Raw genomic sequence first — 16,174 nt, forward strand, 5'->3', positions numbered from 1 at the left:
TAGTTACTTCATCCAAACCATCAACATGTTTATTAGACCCCATTCCTACCAGGCTGCTCAAGGAAGCCCTACCATTATTTAATGCTTCGATCTTAAATATGATCAATCTATCTTTGTTAGTTGGCTATGTACCACAGGCTTTTAAGGTGGCAGTAATTAAACCATTACTTAAAAAGCCATCACTTGACCCAGCTATCTTAGCTAATTATAGGCCAATCTCCAACCTTCCTTTTCTCTCAAAAATTCTTGAAAGAGTAGTTGTAAAACAGCTAACTGATCATCTGCAGAGGAATGGTCTATTTGAAGAGTTTCAGTCAGGTTTTAGAATTCATCATAGTACAGAAACAGCATTAGTGAAGGTTACAAATGATCTTCTTATGGCCTCGGACAGTGGACTCATCTCTGTGCTTGTTCTGTTAGACCTCAGTGCTGCTTTTGATACTGTTGACCATAAAATTTTATTACAGAGATTAGAGCATGCCATAGGTATTAAAGGCACTGCGCTGCGGTGGTTTGAATCATATTTGTCTAATAGATTACAATTTGTTCATGTAAATGGGGAATCTTCTTCACAGACTAAAGTTAATTATGGAGTTCCACAAGGTTCTGTGCTAGGACCAATTTTATTCACTTTATATATGCTTCCCTTAGGCAGTATTATTAGACAGTATTGCTTAAATTTTCATTGTTACGCAGATGATACCCAGCTTTATCTATCCATGAAGCCAGACGACACACACCAATTAGCTAAACTGCAGGATTGTCTTACAGACATAAAGACATGGATGACCTCTAATTTCCTGCTTTTAAACTCAGATAAAACTGAAGTTATTGTACTTGGCCCCACAAATCTTAGAAACATGGTGTCTAACCAGATCCTTACTGTGGATGGCATTACCCTGACCTCTAGTAATACTGTGAGAAATCTTGGAGTCATTTTTGATCAGGATATGTCATTCAAAGCGCATATTAAACAAATATGTAGGACTGCTTTTTTGCATTTACGCAATATCTCTAAAATCAGAAAGGTCTTGTCTCAGAGTGATGCTGAAAAACTAATTCATGCATTTATTTCCTCTAGGCTGGACTATTGTAATTCATTATTATCAGGTTGTCCTAAAAGTTCCCTAAAAAGCCTTCAGTTAATTCAAAATGCTGCAGCTAGAGTGCTGGCGGGGACTAGAAGGAGAGAGCATATCTCACCCATATTGGCCTCTCTTCATTGGCTTCCTGTTAATTCTAGAATAGAATTTAAAATTCTTCTTCTTACTTATAAGGTTTTGAATAATCAGGTCCCATCTTATCTTAGGGAGCTCGTAGTACCATATCACCCCAATAGAGCGCTTCGCTCTCAGACTGCAGGCTTACTTGTAGTTCCTAGGGTTTGTAAGAGTAGAATGGGAGGCAGAGCCTTCAGCTTTCAGGCTCCTCTCCTGTGGAACCAGCTCCCAATTCAGATCAGGGAGACAGACACCCTCTCTACTTTTAAGATTAGGCTTAAAACTTTCCTTTTTGCTAAAGCTTATAGTTAGGGCTGGATCAGGTGACCCCTCTGCATTTAATCATTAGTGATCGATCTCTGCTCCCCTCCACAGCATGTCTTTTTCCTGGTTCTCTCCCTCAGCCCCAACCAGTCCCAGCAGAAGACTGCCCCTCCCTGAGCCTGGTTCTGCTGGAGGTTTCTTCCTGTTAAAAGGGAGTTTTTCCTTCCCACTGTAGCCAAGTGCTTGCTCACAGGGGGTCGTTTTGACCGTTGGGGTTTTACATCATTATTGTATGGCCTTGCCTTACAATATAAAGCGCCTTGGGGCAACTGTTTGTTGTGATTTGGCGCTATATAAAAAAAAAAATTGATTGATTGAATTGATTGATTGGTCCACTCTTGGGCCGACTGTGCTGGAAATTATTAATCTTTCTTTAACTTCTGGATCTGTTTCCAAATGTTTCTGTCAGGTTTTGGACCTGCACAGAATCTGGTTTTGTTCCCCAGTCTCCATCTGTTTCCCTCTCTTTGTCCTTCTGTCCGACCCTGAGTGTTTATTTTCTGTTTCTTCCATTTTGGTCTTGGTTTTATGATCTGTTACACTTCTGCCATGTTAAGTTCTGTTCTAGTTTAGTCTCTGCTTTTTATTTAGTCATATCTCGTTTAGTCTTCATCCTTTACTTTCTGGTTATTCAGTCACTCTGCCTTGAGCACGTGTCCCACATTTTGAGTTCTCATTTAGTTTAGATCACCTTTAATTTTCTGTTTCTGCTTTTTCACTTGTTTATTCTGCTTCTGTCACATTTGTATTTTAGGTATCATTATTTCCTAATTGTTTAACATTTGCTCTGTCACTATCACTTTCCTTTTTTTGCTGCTTTTCTCTGACACGCCCACCTGTCACTCCACTCGTCTCGTCCAGCCACGCCTTCTTCCCTGTATCTCATCTCGCCCTGAATATCCTCTGCTTTTAAACCACTTGTTCTCCACAACTCACTGCTAGTTCGTTGTGCATTCTGCCTCGTTCCAAGCCACCTGTATCCTGTCCTAGTCTGTGTTTTTGCTGTTCTCGACCTCTGCTTGTCCTTGACCACGTTTTTGCCTGAGCCTGTTAACCTGCTTCACTGTGCATGAACCCTACTTGTTTTTGACTATATTTTTGCCTCCTCCGATACACCTGTTTGCCCGTGCTGGAACTCTGCTCGTTGTTTGACCACGTCCTCGCCTTTTGACCATCTGTACCTCTGCCTGTACTGATTGACTTCTTGTGTAGTGACCTAAGCCTGTTTTTGGATAAAGCCTTTTTCTTAACCCATATCTGAGTCATGCATTTGTGTCCATCCGCCCGCTGTGCCTCGTCACCTCTCTCTCTGACAGTATGAACTAGCCATAACCTGGACACAGCTGACTCACAGCCCGCCATGCCGGTGAGCAGTTACTCACCACAAGACCTTGTCCTCATCAAGGACATTTTTTCGGAAATCGACTTCTGTTTTGACTGTTTTCGTGCCTGCTTCACATCCAAGAAGAGGTTTGATTATGTAAACCAAGCCCTGGACTTCGTAGAGGCTAACACCTGGCTGTACGAATATTTTTCAGCCTTAGAAGATCTGGACGAAATATTCACCGCGGAAAGTCTCCCAGCCTGGCTCAAACACCCTGAACTGCACCTGCTGCCCAGTCTGACACTCACTGACAGTGAATCAGAGTGGAGCGACATGGACGATGACGCATCATTTGAAACGGAGGGCCGTGCCCTCCAAGATACAGCCACAGTATTTTTCAAAATCCAAGATTTATTTTTTGAATATTGGACAGTCGAGGTTGGCAGAGCAAAAAGCGTATTTTTTCAGCGCTGGATCAGATTCTGCGAGCTCAGCCTGATTTGACGACTTCCTATCCAGACCTGACTTGAATTAAGATGTGGTTTAAGCAGGGTCGAGTCCCCCCTTACATTGAGGACCCCATGGACCTCCTTTTTGAATCTGACATGTATGATGCCAGTTCTGACGCACCTCCTTCAATTACCCTGACTCTGCAGTCTCGTTCCCACAGTATCCCACAGCGGCGCAGTGTCACCTCTCAGAGCTGTCAACGTCATGTCAGTCACCTGTACCAGCTCCAAGGCACGTCTCAGCACAACCTGTGGCTACGCCGCGATCACCACCGGTCCCCATGCCTCGTAAATACCGAACACCTCTGCCGCGACCCTCAGCCTCCGCCGCCATGCCGCCTACAGAAGCCGGGCTCACTTGTTGCCTGAGCTCTGACACATTCACACCTCTGTGGCCATTGGACCCACTTTCGCCTCCTGAATCGCTATCAGAGCCATCAAGAAAAGCCACGTCACTCCAGCTCCTCACTGCCTGTGCGCCCGCAAGCTTTGCGGCAAGCGCTTCACCACAATGTCCAGCTCCCTTGGAATCGGCAATCACAGCTCCTCCGGCCGAATCATCTGAGCTCAGGGATCAGTCAGCAGAGCACACACCATTGGATTCCTCTCTGCCACCTTCAGTGACGTCATCAACACTCATGTCCATCACATCTCCACAAGAAGCGATCATGCCACCACAGCTCAGCGCAGCGCAGATGCCATCTGATTCCTCCCTGGCACCTGCAGTGACATCAGCGCTCACACCACCGGAACAAGTGGAGCAGCTCACGTCCATGGCTCCTCCAGAAGAGATCTTGTCACCGCAGCTCAGCGCCGCACACACACCATCAGATTCCTCTTTGGCACCAGCAGTGATGCCATCTGCGCTCACCTCTTTGCAACAAGTGGAGCCGCGCATGTCCTTCAGGCTTCCAGCAGCACCTTTGGAGAGATGCTTAGCACCATCTCCTAAAATCACAGCTAGTCCTGTATCTCCCAAGGTTCAGGCCCACATTCAATCAGCTGAGATTTCTCCAGAGACGACCATCAGATGCGCAGCTCTCTGGACGGTTAGTGTGAAATTATTCTATGTATTGATTATGTTTTTCTGGTTCCTCCCCCACCTGTTATGTTTTTTGGAAAGACTGTTTCATGTCTCCTATTCCAGCCCGATTCACCTTCTGTTTAAATGAAATGCCAATGTTCTGACATCCATAGATTATTTAGTAAGTTATGAGATTGTATTTTTCTGGTTGGGTTTATGTTTGACAGTTTTGGTCCTCACCATTTTGTTTGGTTTGGCTCCTCTCCTGTGGAACCAGCTCCCAATTCAGATCAGGGAGACAGATACCCTCTCTACTTTTAAGATTAGGCTTAAAACTTTCCTTTTCGCTAAGGCTTATAGTTAGGGCTGGATTAGGTGACCCTGGACCATCCCTTGGTTATGCTGCTTTAGACGTAGACTGTGGGGGGGTTCCCATGATGCACTGTTTCTTTCTCTTTTTGCTCCGTATGCATCACTCTGCATTTAATCATTAGTGATCGATCTCTGCCCCCCTTCACAGCATGTCTTTTTCCTGGTTCTTTCCCTCAGCCCCAACCAGTCTCAGCAGAAGACTGCCCCTCCCTGAGCCTGGTTCTGCTGGAGGTTTCTTCCTGTTAAAAGGGAGTTTTTCCTTCCCACTGTAGCCAAGTGCTTGCTCATAGGGGGTCGTTTTGACCGTTGGGGTTTTACATAATTATTGTATGGCCTTGCCTTACAATATAGAGCGCCTTGGGGCAACTGTTTGTTGTGATTTGGCGCTATATAAGAAAAAAGTTGATTGATTGATTGATTGATTGATTGGTTAGTTTCTTTCCCATGTCCAATTTAAAGGTTTCTGTTTTGGATAGCTTCTTGGGCTTATTTCATTGGTTTTCATCTTTTTTGCTTTCTATTACCAAGTGGTTCCTGTATCTCAGTTCAGTGGGTTAATGACTTTTTGTCCTTTTTTACATTAAGCAGTTTCATTCTTCACATGCATCTTCAGATTTCCCTGCTCGCAGTCTTTTTGGTTATTTTTCTGTTTTTGACTGGCCCCTGAGTTTATTTTGGTGGTTTTTTTCATCTTTTGTTTTTCTTTTTTACACGATTTAGTGTTTTATGCCTTTCCTTTTTTGTCTTACGCTCTGGCAGTTCTCATAGCTCTGTGCTTAGACAAATGGTTAAATCATGTTCTCTTTGTTGGGTTTTCCATTTTTGGTAGGTATTCATTATTTAAGCAGTCATTTCATAGTAGCCTTGTTGTTGGAATAATTACATTTCTTGGTCCTATTAGCATTTCATTTTGTTGTTTTTTTCATTGGTTCTATGTTTCAATTAAGCACATTTATTCCCTACAACTGCAACTGTTTCATATCAAAGTCCTCTTTTCTCCTCTACAGATACCTTGTTGTTTTTTTGGGGGATTTGTTTTTTAGTATACAACTGTTTGCTTCCCCATACCTCCTTTGTTAAATTACTTAGCAGACTAGAACTCATAGCATTTCTTTTTGGGGATGTCCTCGTTCTGTTTGCTCCATGATTAGGTGGTATGGTGCCACTCATTGGAATAATTTTTGCACGTGTCTTTGTTTATTTCTTGATTCTTTATTAGCTTTTAGAATTTTGTGGATCTTATTGTCTATATATCTATATGTATGTATTCATTCCTAAAATACCAGGCACTGGCAGTCTTGCAACCGGGGAATCCTTTACAACAAGTATTCCACAGTGAGTTAGCACTTTATTGCACAGAACCACGTCCAGTTCTAGATAGCCAATATAGGGAATCTCGAGCCCATTGGTGGCCCTCAACTGCAACCAGTGACAGGCCTGCAGACGGTCTGTGCCCCAAGGCTCAAAATGTTCTCTGAAAAAACTCTCCGTGATAGTGGACACCATAGATCCAGTGTCCAACAAACACGGAACTTCTATTCCACCCATGCCAACCATAATGGTCAGACAAGACGACATTAAGTGTGAAAAATTGCCTACCATTGAGCACCTAAACACCCCACCTGAACTTTGGCTCCCTAGTCCAGGGGGTGCTAGTTTCCCTGTGGCTCAGAAGCTTGAGGAAGCCTAGAGGAAGGGTTTACTCGGCCGCGAAATGTAACCCTCTCTCCATCACACTCACTTGCATAATGGCCAGATTGATTACATCTCAGGCATATGATACTACTATGAAGAGGCCTACCACTTTGCCGTGATGCCTAGAGAGAAGCCACAGTCTGGGTGAGCTGATTCAGTTGTTCCTGCTGGCTCTTAAGCAGCTCCAGGACTTCACTCAGTCCCGGTGCCGGCAAGGAGGGAGATAGAGCATTACCTCTAACCTCAAACTGAAGACCATGGATGGATGAGAGGGAAAAGCTACGCTCACGATGAACAGTAGGAAGCCCCTCCCTTTCCCACACAGGGGCCTCTGCATGTACCTGCATTAGGGTAGCAGTGGGACTTCCGCGGACAAACCGCTTTAACTCCCTATGCAGAGCGTTGTCACATAAGTGCTCGACAAACTGATCTCGAAGGAGAACTGCGGCATTTGGCACACCACCAGGAGTACTCTGTTTGACCTTCTCCATAAGCGACATTAGAGCCAATGAAAACTCTTGTAAAGTTTCTCCATCTTGTTGCTGTCTGGAGAAAAAAGCTTGCTGTAAAGTGACATATGGCTCTGTACAGCCACACAGTTCCAAAAGAATTTGCAAAATCCGAACTGGGTCCTCCAGATCCTCTAGGGGACGGAACTTTATCTCACTCTTAGCCTCACCTTCCAAATGATCGAACATGAATAGCGCGCATGCATACAAGCTTGGACCGCCTCCGTCCATTCATCCAACGTTATACCAGTTCTACCACTGAACAGAGGACACTTACGATCACGGGGCATAACAATCACCCACTCTACGGACGCAGATGGAATCCCCGAAGAAGCACTGGCAGCAGGAGTGCCCGGAGCCTGGACGTTAGGCCCAGCCTGGGGCCCCTCCTGGAGAAGTCGCTTATTGTCTGCTTTAAGCTGAGACAGTTGCTCTCTGAGCTGTTGGAGCTCCTCCTCCATACTGCTGCAAGTCAACACACCGACCTCTATGGAAAGGGAGAAAAAGGGAGAAAAAAAAATTAAAAAGTTCTACCAACCTCGAGTTTGGGTCCTAAAAAGAATACCGTTGCTTTGTCCAACTGTGCCTATCCACAACAAAATTACATATAAACAGTACAAACAAGAGTCACAGTTCATAAATACTACCACAGTGATCACACCTCTACATCATTTCCATCCTGCCGACAACGCCAAGTGGAGTCTCGCTCCTGGGCTAGGGTTATTTGTTTGTTTATCCTAATTAAAAAGACACTATCATTAAATTCCAATTTTAAAAGGACCAACAATGCCACCCAGGGATACGGCCCTGGGACCAATCAAAGCCCAATTTGTAACAGAAGGCTGCGCAAGGTACGGGAAACAGAGAGGTGTGCTTATCACAAGGTAGATTTATTCTGTCAAATTAGTTTAAAAATATAAATAAAACATTACATATTTAACATTTCATTTCACATTTGCTTTTCACATTCACCTTATATTGCACAGAATTGCCTTATTCAGTTTCAACCAGATCTTATATTGCACTTAACCGAGTTAAATTATTCACCTTCAACCAAATTAATGTTGGGTGAGCAAGGGTCCAACTCAGACAAAAAAAAAAAATTAAATACAAAAAAAAACAAAAAACACTGCAAACCAAAACATAAACAACAAACCAAACACACACACACACACACACACACACACACACACACACACACACACACACACACACACACACACACACAAACAACCAAACATGCATCAAACTCGGCCGAGGAGGAATAAACCCCTCACCCCACCATATTAATCACAGCAGGTGAAATCAGTCCCGTGTAGTGCGCCAACAGCACCCGCAGAGGGTGCCCTCTGCAAAGCCATGTACACAGCTGCTGGCAGCCGATGAAATGTGGACGAAGCAACAGCCCTTTAATAGGAGGTGGCGACTCAAACGTACACTCTGCACACCATGATTCCTTGTACCTAAACAAGCAATTAAAAAGCAAACAAACAAACAACCAACCATATTAACTCAGCCTGTGTAACTGAAATCTTACCTGCCAGTGTAGGCGCATGCACCCGCAGACAGCAGGAAGAGGAGGGGGAAAAAGCCCACAACAACTCAGGCTCTGAAGCAGAATGTGACATTAAATCAAATCAAATCATCCATCCATCCATCCGTTTTCTTTTTATCCGGAGTCGGGTCGCGGGGGCAGCAGCTCAAGCAAAGCCGCCCAGACCTCCCGATCCACACACACCTCCCCCAGCAGGGCTGGACTGGGGAAATTTTTCAGGCCGGGCATTTTTAACCAAGACCAGGCCACCACAAGGTATCGAAGGGGAAAAAAATGAAGCCTGCTGTGACAGTGTTTTTTTTTTTTTGGTCCCTTAACCGATCAATGTGCACCAGGAGACACTTACATTTTAACACTATAAGAAGCATTATGAAAAGTTCTCCCGAAATACAGTTATCATAGGCTTATCAAAAGTACGATCTATTGACAGTATGTCACATTACTTTTTAGACATAATAAGCCGTCATTTCATTCAGCCTTGTTACTTAAATTTAGAAATAGAAATTATATAAAAACATTTGTTATAGAAATATTGCAGGCTATACTATAAATAATATATTACTTGTGTGATACAATTCATCATATAAAGCAAGAAATGACTGGATGACTGGATACAAAGGCTGAACTTTTGAAACTGCAATACACAAAAATGCCACATGGAGACAGTTGTCTATCTCACTACAAGCTACAAGTAACATCAAGGATTTCTTTTATTACCAATTTGTGTTTCTAATCAACTTAGAGAATGACTCTCAATTTAAAGTAAAATGTTAGGTATGTGAAATTATGCCAGGACTTTGGAAAATACATTTTAGACGGGGACGCCGTTATACCACGCCACCGCACCACAGACTGTGCAAAACAGCATACTTCATATGACCGACGCACGACCGTCACACAAATAGAATAAAGAAACAATCTGGCGGCAACAGCATGGTAGCTAGCCATGCACACCATTTGCACAGGTTACATTGCTAGGCTAGGTTACGTGACTGGCAGAGTTAGCACGAATGAAAATAATATCCAACCTTAATTCATATCCGAGTGACCCGGTTAGACAGCACTTCGGACCAGAAGATCAGAATGTCTCTCTCACACACAGATGTCTGATTTATGAACAAGTTAGGTTGCTGTTCATCAATTAATAGCTGAAGATAACCTTCACTTACCGTCATGGCCATAGTGGTCCCCGCCTCACTTTATAGTCAACCTTTCTTGACTTCAATGAAAGTATATACTTGTTTTATAAAAAGTAAAATAAAGACCTCTTTCTTGACCTCATATTTAACTGTTGACAGCACTGTAACAGTAAAACTTGTAATTTCTAACCTACATTGTTAATAAATGTAACTATTAAATTCTTTCTAACATTTTTCTAACATTTAAATTTCTCTAAACATTTTACTTGTCAAAATCATTTTAAGTAGTATTAGGGATTCGCCCCTGCTTTGGCGTTTGAGCACAAAGAATGGATAACATTTATTTATGCAGAAAATATGACCAGATTTACAGGTCAGAAAGTTTTGACCTGCAGATGGTGAACCCACAGGAGGGCGGGCCCGTGTCACTCTTTAAGGCTGAGCCCGGCCAGGCCCCATGGGCTAAGGCCCGACCACCAGGCGCTCGCACGCGAGCCCCAATCCCAGGCCTGGCTCCAGGGTGGGGCCCCGGCTCCGCCATACCAGGCGACGTCTCGGTCCTTGATTTTTTACTGGTCATGGAGGTCAAATCAAATCAGTTTTATTTATATAGTGCCAAATCACAACAAACAGTTGCCCCAAGGTGCTTTATATTGTAAGGCAAAAGCCATACAATAATTACAGAAAAACCCCAATGGTCAAAACGACCCCCTATGAGCAAGCACTTGGCGACAGTGGGAAGGAAAAACTCCCTTTTAACAGGAAGAAACCTCCAGCAGAACCAGGCTCAGGGAGGGGCAGTCTTCTGCTGGGATTGGTGGGTGCTGATGGGAGAGAATCAGGAAAAAGACATGCTGTGGAAGAGAGCAGAGATCAATCACTAATGATTAAATGCAGAGTGGTGCATACAGAGCAAAAAGAGGTGAATAAAAAGAAACACTCAGTGCATCATGGGAACCCCCCAGCAGTCTAAGTCTATAGCAGCATAACTAAGGGATGGTTCAGGGTCACCTGATCCAGCCCTAACTATAAGCTTTAGCAAAAAGGAAAGTTTTAAGCCTAATCTTAAAAGTAGAGAGGGTGTCTGTCTCCCTGATCCGAATTGGGAACTGGTTCCACAGGAGAGAAGCCTGAAAGCTGAAGGCTCTGCCTCCCATTCTACTGTTACAAACCCAAGGAACTACAAGTAAGCCTGCAGTCTGAGAGCGAAGCGCTCTATTGGGGTGATATGGTACTATGAGGTCCCTAAGATAAGATGGGACCTGATTATTCAAACCCTTATAAGTAAGAAGAATTTTAAATTCTATTCTAGAATTAACAGGAAGCCAATGAAGAGAAGCCAATATGGGTGAGATATGTTCTCTCCTTCTAGTCCCCATCAGTACTCTAACTGCAGCATTTTGAATTAAATGAAGGCTTTTCATGGAACTTTTAGGACAACCTGATAATAATTAATTACAATAGTCCAGCCTAGAGGAAATAAATGCATGAGTTAGCTTTTCAGCATCACTCTGAGACAAGACCTTTCTAATTTTAGAGATATTGTGCAAATGCAAAAAAGCAGTCCTACATATTTGCTTAATATACGCATTGAAGGACATATCCTGATCAAAAATGACTCCAAGATTTCTCACAGTATTACTAGAGGTCAGAGTAATGCCATCCAGAGTAAGGATCTGGTTAGACACCATGTTTCTAAGATTTGTGGGGCCAAGTACAATCTGAATTTTATCTGAATTTAAAAGCAGGAAACTAGAGGTCATCCATGTCTTTATGTCTGAAAGACATTCCTGCAGTTTAACTAATTGGTGTGTGTCCTCTGGCTTCATGGATAGATAAAGCTGGGTATCATCTGCGTAACAATGAAAATTTAAGCAATGCTTTCTAATAATACTGCCTAAGGGAAGCATGTATAAAGTGAATAAAATTGGTCCTAGCACAGAACCTTGTGGAACTCCATAATTAACCTTAGTCTGTGAAGAAGATTCCCCATTTACATGAACAAATTGTAATCTATTAGATAAATATGATTCAAACCACCGCAGCGCAGTGCCTTTAATACCTATGGCATGCTCTAATCTCTGTAATAAAATTTTATGGTCAACAGTATCAAAAGCAGCACTGAGGTCTAACAGGACAAGCACAGAGATGAGTCCACTGTCTGAGGCCATAAGATCATTTATAACCTTCACTAATGCTGTTTCTGTACTATGAAGAATTCTGAAACCTGACTGAAACTCTTCAAATAGACCAAATAGAAAGCAAATACCAGCATTACTGAAAGGGAAGCTGTGACATTAGCTGTGACACAGCATGCAAAACCAGCCAGACCATGAACAAACTTACCACAGCAGAGAGCCCCGAGCACACGACGCGTGCCTGACAGCACGCACTCCCAACAACCAGGAATCAAACAAACGCACTCCAGCCAGGCTGCTGCCCTGAACCCGAGACACATGCAATTAAATAACACCAATGTCAACCGAGACTATAGAAAAGCACAAAACTGACCTGTAAGAACAACTGGAACCCTCAGAGTCCGATGCAACCGTGCCCAAACAAATCGGCACAGAACCCGCAGCACGCCGCCACCACAAGCCCACTCCAGGCGGTATATCTCTATGAGTGTGCCCTGCGCGCTTTAACGACCCCGTTGGCACCGCCCACCTTCACCTTAAAGGTATGCTGTGCACCAACATGCCACAGTAGGATCAAAAATTACTCAAAGTAATTTACACACTTTGTCAGTATGATGTATGACACATGAGCCTCGCTAAGTGTTTAGCTGGTCAAATTGATGCCAATTGTCACGTGCCCGCGGCTCAGAGGACAGTGACAAGGAGGAGACACAAACTAGAGGATTAGAAAAATAGAAGTATTTATTTACAATAGTTTAAGTCAATAAATTAAAAGGTGCAAAGATATGCAGCTGTGCAAAAAGGCGCTCTGTTACCGGTCAGCGCAGCAAGACGTCCTAGAAAGAGAGAGAACAAAATGAATTAGTTGGGCCCACTTAAATAAGAGACAGGGACACCGGGCCCAGGTGCCCCTGATTATGGGCCCGCCCCGCTACAAGACAGCGGGGACCGTCACACCCTCCCCCTTCAAAAGGGAAGTCCACCTAAGGACTTTCCAAACCAATTGCAAACAGCAATTTTTTCTTTTGTTTTTAGTAGTACTACATATTTTTTTGTTGCACCAAAATTACAATATTTACAGCTTACCTATATTCAGCTATACATTTTTTTCCTTTACAAACTACTTTAAAATCTGATAGGACTAAGTTTTTTCTTCTATTTTCCATTAACAAACAAGAGAAATTCTACCATTTGCAAGGAATCAAATTAGACTTAGCTATACAAGGCTAAAGATGACACCAATCAATCAATCAATCAATTTTTTTATATAGCGCCAAATCACAACAAACAGTTGCCCCAAGGCGCTTTATATTGTAAGGCAAGGCCATACAATAATTATGTAAAACCCCAACGGTCAAAACGACCCCCTGTGAGCAAGCACTTGGCTACAGTGGGAAGGAAAAACTCCCTTTTAACAGGAAGAAACCTCCAGCAGAACCAGGCTCAGGGAGGGGCAGTCTTCTGCTGGGACTGGTTGGGGCTGAGGGAGAGAACCAGGAAAAAGACATGCTGTGGAGGGGAGCAGAGATCGATCACTAATGATTAAATGCAGAGTGGTGCATACAGAGCAAAAAGAGAAAGAAACAGTGCATCATGGGAACCCCCCAGCAGTCTACGTCTATAGCAGCATAACTAAGGGATGGTTCAGGGTCACCTGATCCAGCCCTAACTATAAGCTTTAGCAAAAAGGAAAGTTTTAAGCCTAATCTTAAAAGTAGAGAGGGTGTCTGTCTCCCTGATCTGAATTGGGAGCTGGTTCCACAGGAGAGGAGCCTGAAAGCTGAAGGCTCTGCCTCCCATTCTACTCTTACAAACCCTAGGAACTACAAGTAAGCCTGCAGTCTGAGAGCGAAGCGCTCTATTGGGGTGATATGGTACTACGAGGTCCCTAAGATAAGATGGGACCTGATTATTCAAAACCTTATAAGTAAGAAGAAGAATTTTAAATTCTATTCTAGAATTAACAGGAAGCCAATGAAGAGAGGCCAATATGGGTGAGATATGCTCTCTCCTTCTAGTCCCCGTCAGTACTCTAGCTGCAGCATTTTGAATTAACTGAAGGCTTTTTAGGGAACTTTTAGGACAACCTGATAATAATGAATTACAATAGTCCAGCCTAGAGGAAATAAATGCATGAATTAGTTTTTCAGCATCACTCTGAGACAAGACCTTTCTGATTTTAGAGATATTGCGTAAATGCAAAAAGGCAGTCCTACATATTTGTTTAATATGCGCTTTGAATGACATATCCTGATCAAAAATGACTCCAAGATTTCTCACAGTATTACTAGAGGTCAGGGTAATGCCATCCAGAGTAAGGATCTGGTTAGACACCATGTTTCTAAGATTTGTGGGGCCAAGTACAATAACTTCAGTTTTATCTGAGTTTAAAAGCAGGAAATTAGAGGTCATCCATGTCTTTATGTCTGTAAGACAATCCTGCAGTTTAGCTAATTGGTGTGTGTCCTCTGGCTTCATGGATAGATAAAGCTGGGTATCATCTGCGTAAAAATGAAAATTTAAGCAATACCGTCTAATAATACTGCCTAAGGGAAGCATGTATAAAGTGAATAAAATTGGTCCTAGCACAGAACCTTGTGGAACTCCATAATTAACTTTAGTCTGTGAAGAAGATTCCCCATTTACATGAACAAATTGTAATCTATTAGACAAATATGATTCAAACCACCGCAGCGCAGTGCCTTTAATACCTATGGCATGCTCTAATCTCTGTAATAAAATTTTATGGTCAACAGTATCAAAAGCAGCACTGAGGTCTAACAGAACAAGCACAGAGATGAGTCCACTGTCCGAGGCCATAAGAAGATCATTTGTAACCTTCACTAATGCTGTTTCTGTACTATGATGAATTCTAAAACCTGACTGAAACTCTTCAAATAGACCATTCCTCTGCAGATGATCAGTTAGCTGTTTTACAACTACCCTTTCAAGAATTTTTGAGAGAAAAGGAAGGTTGGAGATTGGCCTATAATTAGCTAAGATAGCTGGGTCAAGTGATGGCTTTTTAAGTAATGGTTTAATTACTGCCACCTTAAAAGCCTGTGGTACATAGCCAACTAACAAAGATAGATTGATCATATTTAAGATCGAAGCATTAAATAATGGTAGGGCTTCCTTGAGCAGCCTGGTAGGAATGGGGTCTAATAAACATGTTGATGGTTTGGATGAAGTAACTAATGAGAATAACTCAGACAGAACAATCGGAGAGAAAGAGTCTAACCAAATACCGGCATCACTGAAAGCAGCCAAAGATAACGATACGTCTTTGGGATGGTTATGAGTAATTTTATCTCTAATAGTTAAAATTTTGTTAGCAAAGAAAGTCATGAAGTCATTACTAGTTAAAGTTAATGGAATACTCAGCTCAATAGAGCTCTGACTCTTTGTCAGCCTGGCTACAGTGCTGAAAAGAAACCTGGGGTTGTTCTTATTTTCTTCAATTAGTGATGAGTAGAAAGATGTCCTAGCTTTACGGAGGGCTTTTTTATAGAGCAACAGACTCTTTTTCCAGGCTAAGTGAAGATCTTCTAAATTAGTGAGACGCCATTTCCTCTCCAACTTACGGGTTATCTGCTTTAAGCTACGAGTTTGTGAGTTATACCACGGAGTCAGACACTTCTGATTTAAAGCTCTCTTTTTCAGAGGAGCTACAGCATCCAAAGTTGTCTTCAATGAGGATGTAAAACTATTGACGAGATACTCTATCTCCCTTACAGAGTTTAGGTAGCTACTCTGCACTGTGTTGGTATATGGCATTAGAGAACATAAAGAAGGAATCATATCCTTAAACCTAGTTACAGCGCTTTCTGAAAGACTTCTAGTGTAATGAAACTTATTCCCCACTGCTGGGTAGTCCATCAGAGTAAATGTAAATGTTATTAAGAAATGATCAGACAGAAGGGAGTTTTCAGGGAATACTGTTAAGTCTTCTATTTCCATACCATAAGTCAGAACAAGATCTAAGATATGATTAAAGTGGTGGGTGGACTCATTTACTTTTTGAGCAAAGCCAATAGAGTCTAATAATAGATTAAATGCAGTGTTGAGGCTGTCATTCTCAGCATCTGTGTGGATGTTAAAATCGCCCACTATAATTATCTTATCTGAGCTAAGCACTAAGTCAGACAAAAGGTCTGAAAATTCACAGAGAAACTCACAGTAACGACCAGGTGGACGATAGATAATAACAAATAAAACTGTTTTTTGGGACTTCCAATTTGGATGGACAAGACTAAGAGACAAGCTTTCAAATGAATTAAAGCTCTGTCTGGGTTTTGGATTAATTAATAAGCTGGAATGGAAGATTGCTGCTAATCCTCCACCCCGGCCCGTGCTACGAGCATT

The 16,174-nt window shown here is 42.6% G+C and overlaps 1 protein-coding gene across 1 annotated transcript in view; it reads right to left on the minus strand.

Annotated features, from left to right (window-relative positions):
• klhl32 (kelch-like family member 32) overlaps window positions 1–2,906 on the minus strand; it is a 38,270-nt gene extending 35,364 nt beyond the window's left edge. The window contains 1 exon segment of the mRNA XM_034173696.1: window positions 2,859–2,906. Within this exon segment, the coding sequence (XP_034029587.1) occupies window positions 2,859–2,906 (48 nt within the window).
• Window positions 2,907–16,174: the final 13,268 nt, after the last annotated feature.

This window comes from Thalassophryne amazonica, chromosome 7, assembly GCF_902500255.1.
Source record: "Thalassophryne amazonica chromosome 7, fThaAma1.1, whole genome shotgun sequence".
NCBI lineage: Eukaryota > Metazoa > Chordata > Actinopteri > Batrachoidiformes > Batrachoididae > Thalassophryne > Thalassophryne amazonica.